At 50.4% G+C, this 10,314-nt stretch overlaps 1 protein-coding gene across 1 annotated transcript; it reads left to right on the forward strand.

Annotated features, from left to right (window-relative positions):
- Nucleotides 1-247: 247 nt before the first annotated feature.
- On the forward strand, nucleotides 248-2,744 carry LOC135441539 (TOG array regulator of axonemal microtubules protein 2-like). The gene is made up of 2 exons (XM_064701091.1): nucleotides 248-410; nucleotides 2,433-2,744. Exons 1-2 carry the CDS (start codon nucleotides 398-400, stop codon nucleotides 2,666-2,668), a joined length of 249 nt encoding a protein of 82 aa, XP_064557161.1. The 5' UTR covers nucleotides 248-397; the 3' UTR covers nucleotides 2,669-2,744.
- Nucleotides 2,745-10,314: the final 7,570 nt, after the last annotated feature.

Raw genomic sequence — 10,314 nt, forward strand, 5'->3', positions numbered from 1 at the left:
AAGTTTGGATTTACAAATGTGAAAGGAGAGCTTTTCTTTTGGAATTTAAAACCCTGCCAAGTATGCTGGAAGGAAAGAAGAAAGGATTCGAAAACCAGCAGAAATGTACTTTATTTTATAAAATGGGGTTGGCCCTGCCCTTTCTCCTATGACCTGAGAAAACTGAGCAGAAATGTGTGTTTCCCTTGTAGATAGTGTCACTGCTGAAAGAGTTCAGCTACCAATGGAATCACCTGAGTGGCCAAGCCCTGCTGGATGTCACCGAGCGTATCACAGGTATGGCCTCCCCTTCTGAGCCCAGAGCTCTTCCCAGGGAGCATTTACAGGGAATGCCTGTGAGCAGACAGCAGAGCAGCTCCTCCAAACCAGGAGGTGCTGAGCTTGTCCCTGCTGCCCCATGGCCAAGGCAGGTGGGTTTGGCAGGTTTTCCCTGGCTGCTGCAGAGCTGGGCAGCATCTGAGATGGGGGCAGCGCTGGGCCTGGGGCTGAGCTCTCACTGGGGCATCTCAGAACCACCTCCAGCAAAGGGAGGGCTAAAAATGCCCCAGCTGGCTCCTCTCTGGGAAGCTCAGGGACATCTGTGTTCTTTGAGGGGAAATGGTGGTCAGTGCTGTTTCAGGGCATCAGTTTGTTTTGTCCTCACAGAATTCTTGTTTTTCCCTTGGAAAGTTTTGAGGCTGAACCATGCAGGGCCTGGGGGTCACAGCTTAGGTCAGAACTCAACAGAGGTATCAGAGGCACGGGTTTAGTGCAAGGCAGCCTCTGGGGCACAGGACAGAAGCAGAGTGCTGAGGCTCCCTGCCTGTGCTGTCAGAGTGGCCTTGGACTGAGCCTTTCAGGGTGTGCAAACAGTGTCTGCCTGTGTCAGCGCTGTCCAAAATGCTGCAAATGCAGCTGATAATTGATTCCTCAGAGGAGCTTGCTGTGTCAGCAATAGCCAAGGAATGGAAACATGATAATCTCAATATATAGCAGAGAAGACAATTGATAGCCTTGCTTTAACTGGGGCTAAATCCACTGCTAATTATGCCAACATCTTTGAATGCAAGGTTTAATACACTTTGTGTCTTCATTAGGAATCTCAAAAGGGCATGTTCAGCAATTGGGAATGTCAAAGGCCCTTTAAAGAGCATTTGAATAAAGTAGATCTCCAGCAATAGGGAATTTAGTTTAGCAGTTCTTTTGACCTCTTTTTCAAACAAAGGAATTAACCATAAATTAGGACTACTTTAGAAAAAGCAGATGTTCTCTCTGAGATTTAGTAGGGACAGACAGCTGTTCCTCACGTTCAGTAGTCACTGATGTCTTTAATTGCATTTAAACTCAAATGAATTTCTATTTTAAAATGGGTACTATAACCCTTTCCTGCTTAGCAGAATTGGTTTTGGTACTTGCAGGAGCTGTTTCAATGTTGATGACTGCTAGTGGATTAACAGCATAGAGAAAATGAATTCTCTTCCACCACAGAATATTAAATGGCTGCTAGATAACATTTTGTCTGATCAGAAAATAAGAATGGTCTCCAGAGCATTTCAGGTTTTGATCTCTCAGCCAAATCTGCCATGCAAGAAGCCTGTTGGTAGTAACTTTTTGTCTGTGTTTGATACAGTTCAGTTCAGAAAATGGGCAGAGATATTTCAGAGACAATATGAGAAAACACTGGTGTTTTGGTTACATTTCAGTCCCCTGTGTAGCATTTTTCTTTCTCTATGCCCCTATTGCACTGGACATTATAAGAAAAAATGCCATTAACATTGGGAGGGGAAATGGCATTAAAACGTGGAGATGCCCAAATGCCAAGGCAATGGGGTCTGGGTAATTATCTAAGACACCCTGAGGTTTGAAACAGCTCTTTGTTGGAAGCCCCAAAAGCATTCTGCCAAAGACACCAGCTGGTCACTGATGTTTCTCATCCAGCTGTCAGGCAGCAGCCATCTCTGGTGGGCTGGAGTTTTGAGGTGTGTTCTAATCCTGCCCTTTGCTGTGGGCCATTGAGCAAAGGGAAGAGCCATATTAGACATTTGGCACTTGGCATCAAAGTTACAAAAATGGAATCATCCCTTTTATTAGAAATCTCTCCATTTCCTCTCTATGGTGTGTTTCCCAATCTTCAGTGTGGGTTTAGACAACTTCTTAATGGAAATAAAAGGCAGTTGGACATTTAATTCATTGTCCATGCAGAGATTGTGAAATAATTTAGTAAAGGTAGGAAGTCTGCCACAGGGACAAGGCTCTGGTTGGAGCAATTAGTGCTGAGGGGTTTGTGGTTCTGTTTCTAGGATGCTCAGCTGCTTTTCCCATTTCTGGACCAAGGGGCTCTGGGTGCTATTTTGCTGCTCTTGGCCAGAGAGGCTGGCAAGAAGCAGAAGCAGAGGCAGATCCTTGTTTGCAGTGAGGCTGGTGGGTAAGGAGCTGTGTCTCTGTCCCGGCAGTGCCTGTGCAGGGGGTTCATGCCAGAAGCCCTGAAGTCACCCAGTGCGACGCCCTGCCCGTGCTCTGGTCCTGCCTGGGGAACAAGGCGCTGCCTGTGCCGAGCGCCAACGTCCGCACCGTGGCCACCAAGCTGGCCTCTGCCCTCTGCAAGGTGATGGGCACCCAGCTGAAGGAATGTGCTGCCAGCAAGCCTCCACATGTGCAGGAAAACCTCTCCAGAATGCTGGGCCGGTGAAGGCGAGATGTTCTCCAGAAAGCTGAGGAAGCGCTGAGTTGGACACCTCTGGATTTGCCTTTTGAGCTGTGCCAAAAATGACGGAATCCTAAGGAAGGGTGTGCATCTGCCCCTGCTCTCTCCATTGCCCTTCCTACTCATGGCATGGGGGGCCTGGAGCAGCTCCAGATGGAGGACAAGGTGAAGGCAATCATGGCTCAGCCTCACACAGAGGTGAGGGGGGAGCTGGGCCAATCTCTGCTGGGAGGAAGGGTCTTGTGGCAGCCCAGAGAGGCTGTGCACATTGCCAGGGAACAGCTGTGCCTGCATGTGCCCCTGCAATGAGCTGTGCTGCTGCCAGTGCCCCTGGAGCTGTAGGGCTGCTGAGCTGTGGGGCAGGCAGAGGAGCAGGAGGGTGCATGTGCAGCTGAGCCATTCCTGGAGAGCACAGGGCTCTGGGCTCCCTGCTGTCCCAGGGCAGCCCAGAGGCCAGGCTGTGCCTGTGCCAGCTCTGGGCAAGTGGCTCAGGGTTTTGCGCTGGTGTCATGGTTTGAGCCTGGCACAGAGCCAGTGCCCCCCATGAAAATGCCTCACCCTGGTGTCTGCTGTGAGATGTGACCAGGAATAAGCAAAACAGGCTCCAACTTAAACATAAAGAACACTTTATTACCTAAAACTACAGGAAAAATAGGCAAAGACTATAAGGAAAAGAAAAAAAATTGAAAACCTTACAAAAACCACTTTTCCTCCTCCCCACTCCCTGACTTTCCCAATCCAATACATTCTCTCAAAAACACCAACTGCCCAGCCCGGCACGACACTTTAGTATACTCAAACTGCAGTTCATGAAGAGGAAAGGAGTCCTTCTTGTTCCATAGGCTTCTCCTGGAAACACACTGAAACCTCGGATGCTTCCTTGTCACTTCGGCACCGCCCGGGGAAAAAAAGTCCTTTTGCCGCTTGTGACATGTTCCTTCCATGCCCAGTGCTCTCACCAATGAGACATGGCCAGAGCTGCTTTTAGGGTTGTCTTTCAAGGATGCCTTGTCTCACTCCAAAAAGGCACAGTCTCTGCTTTTGGGACATCTGTCCCCCCCATATTTTTCCAACCCCCTGGGGCCGGGGGGTCCTCACGAATGAACCCTCCTGGTTTTGAGGCACTGCCTCCCCCTAAATGCAGTCTGTGTCACAGGAACAACTGAGTCCATGGCTACAAGAAAAAGTCCAGCCAAAAGGCCACTCCAAATCATCTCTCCCCATCCAATCATCTCCACAATCTTCGGGCCAAAGTCCTTGTCTCATCTCATCTCTCATCTCCCTTCTTATTCAGCTTCGAGGAGGATTAGCATTTTTGCAAGGCCCCAATCATGCAAGAAAGGGTTAAAAGTTTTCAGTCTCTGTCTGTCCTGGGACGAGATGATACTCCCACACGTGCTGCTGCTGCGGCGGCCGGGCACTCTCCCGGAGGGGGGGGGGGGGGGGGGGGGGGTGGCCGCCCGATGTCTCGGTGTCTCTTGGGGCTCCCCCACCCTTCCATCCTTGAAAGCCCCTCAACCCCCACCTCTGTCCAGGCCCCAGGCCTTACCGCATGGCCGCCCCTCCCCCGCCCAGCAGCCGCGGGCCGGGCGGGGGAAGAGATCTGACCTCTTCGCCCGACGATGTCCAAAAGAGGAAGTGCCAGGGCAGTGCCTTGCTTTTAACCCCTGTGTATTCTCGGAGGTGTGTCCAAACCCCACTGGCTACACCAGGTGTCAGTATGAAACCCAAAACTTTCATTGGTTTGACCACAGCTTCCCAGAATTCCCACTCCTTCCTGGTCAAACCATGACACTCAGTTGCACCTTATCATGCCTTGTTCCCACCTCAGAAAAATTCAGTCCATGCTGAAATTACTCAATTCCACAGCCTCCAGGCTGAGATGGGATTAAAAGGAGATGGGAAGAAGTGGGATCCAAATTTGAGGGTGTGGGATCAGGTTTGTGTGGGGCTGGGGGGTTGGGACATATTTTGATAGTAAATGAAACTTTTAGAATTACTGATTTCTGTCCCATTCATTTTCAGTCAGTTCCAGTTTGTTTTTCAGAGTGCCACTTTCTCAGCTTATTGTGTTTGTGCCCTCCTTTCTCTCCTGCCTCGTTTTGCCTGCTCTGTTTCTCTCTCAGAGACTCTCTTGACCCAGGGCAGCTCCCAGCAAAGACCCTGCCCTGATTTAATTCCCAATCCAGGAGCTACAACAGCCAGGAGGGAAGTCATGAAGGCTGGCAGTGAAATGTCACTGTAAGATCTTGCTCCACTTGGCTTTTGGCTCCTTCTTAAGAGCTTTGCATCTCAGGGGAGGAACATTTTTTCCTGGCTGGGAACTGCCATTCCAGCCCCTGGGAGTGGGTGCCGTGGATCCCAGAGGGGCATTCCCGAGGCTCCCAGGGAGCTGCTCCTGCCGTGCCTCCCAAGGAGCTGTGCAGGGCCAGGGCACAAGGTCCAGCACCTCTTTTGGTTCTGCAGTGCCTCAAGGGCCCCTGGTTCCATGAGTTTCCCTACTGCCAACAGCAATTCCTTGGCTCCCATGATGCCCTGCTGTGTCACCAAGGATATTTGGTGCCATGAAGTTCTTCAGTGTCACAATGGCCTCCCTCGCTCCATGAGCTTCTGCAGTGTCCAAATGGCCTCCTTGGATGGGCAGTGTCACCATGGACCATTGGCACCATGCAGCCCCACTGGCTCACCATGGACACCTTGGTTCCATGAAGTTCTGGGGGTGTCTCCATGGTCTCCTTGGATCCACAGTGTCACAATGGACCACTGGATCCATTTGGCCCTGCTGTGTCACCATGGCCCCTTGGTTCCATGGACCCCAGGGTCACAACTGACTCCTCGCTTCCATGTCACCCCCTCAGTGTCCATATGGCCCCTTCGTTCCATGAGGAACACAAAAGTTTTGTAGAAAAATTGAGCAGATCCTGCTGAAAACACCTCGGAATATCTGTTTGCATTCCAAGAGAGGTTAAAGGTGAGGATGGCATCAGCGTTTTCCATCTGCAACAGAGATCCAGGGAAAGGACAGGGACAGAGAATTCAGCTGGAACACTCAGAGAATTCTGCTCCCAGAGATCATTTCTGCTCACACTGTCCCTTGGACAAAGGTGACACCATTCCACTCCTGAGTGGGGTTTGTTGTTCAGGAAACCTGCTCCGGCTTTTCCATTCTTTCCTTCCCAACAGGAAAACTTCTCCTGGGCCTGTGTGCAGGCAGAGCCCTGAGGAGAGCAGGTGGGACATGGTGCAATGGGCTGGGACATGGAGCTGCAGAGCTCAGGGGACAAGGTTCTGCTGCAGGGCACAGGGATGTCAGTGCCAGGTGGGCCATGTCAGAAATGGTGAGGCTGGGGGTGAGGAGCAGCTTGTCCAAACAGGGTCAGTCCTCAAGGGGCTCATTCTTCTCTGTGCCCAGACCTCCTAAAGAGACATTCAGCATCAAGGTTACCTGGGGAATGCTTCTATCAGCTCTTCTCTGAACTGGGAAAAAAAAATATACACTTGATTAATAAGAATGCCATGAGGTGCACTTTGAAATCTTTCTCCTTAACAGAACAACAAACTGGCTCCAATCAACTGCTCAAGCCCTGGACACTTGAAGACCACTGAAGGAAGGGAAAGAGCCCCTGAGGGCTTTCTCTATTTTATTGAGCCCCACAGCGGTTTAGGGGCTGAATCCAGGACCCTCGGGTGCTGAGAGAAGGCTGAAGAAACTGCTCAAGGAGTCGGAAGCAAAACTCCAAGTCCCTTGGAGCAGCACTGGGCTTCACTGAGGGCAGGGAGTGCCAAAGGCTGCCCAGGGACTGCTGAGAGCAGATCCTTGAGGCCAGGATTGCAGGCAGCCAAAGGCTCTGAGCAGGGAACTGCAATGCTGAGCAAGGCCTGGGCTGGCTGGGGGAACAGAAAGGCCAAGCCCTGAGCCCAGCCTGGGACAGCAGGGCCTGTCCCTCACGGGTGGCTCGGGGCTGTTTGTGGGGCAGTGGGATGTGAGGGGCAGCAAGGACAAATGTCACAAACCTGTGTGACACTCCAGATCCTCATGGAACCAATGGGCCAGTGGGACACTGTGGGAAGTTGTAGAACCAAGGGGATCATTGTGGCACTGTTGGGGCCCATGGAACCAAGGGGCCAGTGTGACACTGTGGGGCCTCATGGAAAGAAGAGACCATTGTGAGCCTGCAGGGCTGGAACACCCCAGAACACTGAAATGCTGGGGGTAACCAAAGGTTCCTTCCCTTGAGTTTGGTGCACAGGAGAAACACCAACCAGATATTCTCAACAAGGCCAGATGCAAAGAATATTCTTGCTAGGAAGGGACTTAAAATGATCCTCAAGTCCCGCTCTTAAGTGAATGGCCCACTCAGCGATTGAACTCACAGCATTGGTGATATCAGCACCATGCTCTAACCAACTGTAATAAGAAATCAAAATTACACCAAAATTTACTGGCAAAATACAGACAGCCAAGTAACTTTTGCAAAGGGTTTAATACAACACCCACTTCAACATGAAACTCTTATCGTACCATTAACTTAGCCATTTAACCTAAAAACCTTTAACCCTTAAGATGTTACCCAAAAATGTTCCAGGTAAGTAGGATTAGAAGGATAAGAAATAGAGAATAAGAGAAAGACAGTGTTGTCACATTATGTCACAGTACAAGCTGGTTTGTACTGCACAATTAATTCATCTATAAATAAGAAACCCAGCCGGCTCCATAAAACCAACCCCTGCATTGACTGACAGGGGTCAGTCAACCTCAACTAATCACAGAACCTCAACTAATTACATTGCATCCTAAGCTGCAGACATCTCACTGGTCCAGGGGCTGGGCCGTGTGAAAGATCAGACCAATGGGCTATGCAGACCGGGTTTTTCATACCTCTCTTTATAAATAGGAGCTGGAGGAATAAATACTCTCTGTTGCCACATGGACATTGGGTGAGTGGTTGTCTTTGTTGCCAACCCACTCTGCTCCACAATCACAAGACAGACAGTCTATAGAAAGACATGCACATACGTACCAACTTCTCATGCAGCCATGGGTCAGCTGTGAGAATGCAGGTCCAAGGACACCATGGTGACACTATGGAACCTCAAGGAACCATGGCTCAATTGTGACAATGCAGGCCCAGGGACACCACGGTGACACTACAGAACCTCATGGAGCCAACGGGGCCATGGTGTCCAGGTTTAGAGTAAATTTGGGGAAGAATCCCCCAGAGGAGCTCCGGTGGGAAAAGCAGATCCAATCGGCCCCTCCCCCCAACTGGTCTGGGAGGAAAAAATACCTCCTTGGAGAAAGGTGGAAAAAACCTGTTTATTAAACAATAAGACCAAAACAATGTCAAAACAATGAGACCCCTTGCCACCCTAAAAGAGATGACAAACTGAGAAAACCCCGGGTTCAAGCAGCAGCTCATTCAGTCTCTGATCAGTCCCTCCGGTGCTGGAATTGTTGCAGGCCAGGCCTGGCCCGGTGGGCCACAGCTGCAGCTGCTGGTGCTCTCCTGAGTGTTCAGTCCAGAGCAGTTTCAAGAGGTCCAAAGAAAAGGAAAACAACAATCCAGGGAACTTCTTTGCCTCAGCTAGCTAACACTAACTAAAAAGCAAAAGAAGAGCTCTGCCCCGCTGTCCGTCCGCAGACAACACAGTCAGGAGCATGAATGTGGAGGAGTGAGTGCAGTGTCTGAAAACAAACTGCGCGCTTCTTCTCTCCCCCCCTTCACTCTCTGGAACACTCTTAAAGGTACAAAATCTATTCAACATAAACAGAATGAGACGATTGAGGATAAAATTATCATATAGTCAACCCAGGACACATGGTGACACTGTGGAGCCCCATGGAACTGAGGAATCCATTGTGACTGATAGGCAAGATGTCTTTACAGACAATTTGATGGGTGAATGTAGGGGTGTTAACATCCTTGAATTGGGTCTTAATGTTTCTACTAACTTCAAGCAACAGGTTTATTACAGAGCCAAGATGGCTTGGCTTCTGAAACAGGTGAGTGGGTTTGCAGTGGCTTGAGTAAATGAACTTTGGGTTAAAATGACGAGTTCAAGAGGGGAATATGGGGTTGGGGATTCAGGAAGGCTGTACCTTCCTCGTACCTCAACCAATAGGGAATAGAAGAGGGCAACATGCAGCCAGGAGCTTAGGATAAAAAGAGCTACACCCTCTGAAACCTCAAAAGAGAAAACCCTGTGGGCATGTGCCCTGGTAGATTCTCTCCCTTTATTCCATTAAAGTTGAAGGACTCTTCTCTCTCCTTTATGGACACTGGCTTTTCATAGTGTGATTTTCCGTACATGACACTCTGGAACATCACAGAACCAAGGAGCCATTGTGACACATCAAGGCCCTGTTGGAACAGAAAAACCATTGCTGACAGTTCAGAACCCATTTAAAGGCACCATTGGAACAATGCAGATCCAAGGACCCCATGGTGACACTATAGGACCTCATGGAATCAGAGAGACCATTGTGACACTCTGGTACCTCACAGAATCAGGGGGACCATTACAAAATTCAGGACCCCTGTGGAACCAAAGGTCAGGGATGAAGCTGTGGGGCCCGTAGAACCAAGGAACCATTGGGACACAGCGCAGCCGCATGGAGCTGAGGGGCCATGGTGACATTGCAAGGGCTCAGGGAAGCATGGGGCTATTGTGACACTACAGAAGAAAGGAGAACACTGTGACACTCCAGGGCCTCATGGAACCAAGGAGACCATTGTGACACTGTGGGACTCCATGGAACAAAGGCGACAGGGAACAGGTGTGGCTGGTTTGGTCACCCAGAGGCTGCTGGACAGGTCTGGCTGACCTTGGCATGTCAAGGCTGCTTCTCCTCTGCCCCTGAAGCACTGGGACTCTGGGCTTTCCTTCCTATGGGAGAGAACTGTCCTTCCCCTCCAGGAGATCATGGCCAAAACTGGGATTCCTCCTCCAAATTTTCTTATATGCAAAGATTGTTCCCAGATGAAATCTGCCAGGAGAGACACATCTGGCTGCCTTGGCCACCCAGGGGCCATCTGTCATCTGCCTTTGAAACACTGAGACCATGTGCTTTTCTTTCTTATGGGAAAAAACCACCTGTTGCAGTGTGTTTTAAACTTCCGGGTCCCTTACCCAGGTGTGCCAAAACCCTTCTCCCCCCCTCACCCCCTTCTGGGCTGTCAATCAGTTTTTACATTCCAGCAAGGCGTCGTGTGGTTGGTCAAGTTCAAAGGATGCCCCTCAGGCCCAGAGGTCATTGGTCTGTCTAGGTCTCAGCCTCCCCTGAGACCCCGCCCCTCTCACGTGGTTGGTGGCTCACCTGTCCCCTCCCCTCCCCTGCCCCGGGAGCTTAAAAAGGTAATCAGACCATGCGGCCGGAACTGTGTTGGAGCTGTTCCTAAGATTCAGACCTCTGTAACCATGGAATAAACCTCTGGATATAACCCTCCAGCAGAATCCATCGCCTTTTCCTCTTCACCATCACCTGAAGCTTTCCTCCTGAGGTAAACGGAGTTCCTAACAAGCCTGGACTTGTTTAGTGCCCACCTGCAACCACCAGCAAGCTAAAGGTGTCTCTGGGGTGAAACACCACAGCTGCCACCTTTGGCCTAGCAGCAAGGGTCAGACTGGCC

This window comes from Zonotrichia leucophrys, unplaced genomic scaffold (genome assembly GCF_028769735.1).
Source record: "Zonotrichia leucophrys gambelii isolate GWCS_2022_RI unplaced genomic scaffold, RI_Zleu_2.0 Scaffold_335_56504, whole genome shotgun sequence".
NCBI classification, from domain to species: domain Eukaryota; kingdom Metazoa; phylum Chordata; class Aves; order Passeriformes; family Passerellidae; genus Zonotrichia; species Zonotrichia leucophrys.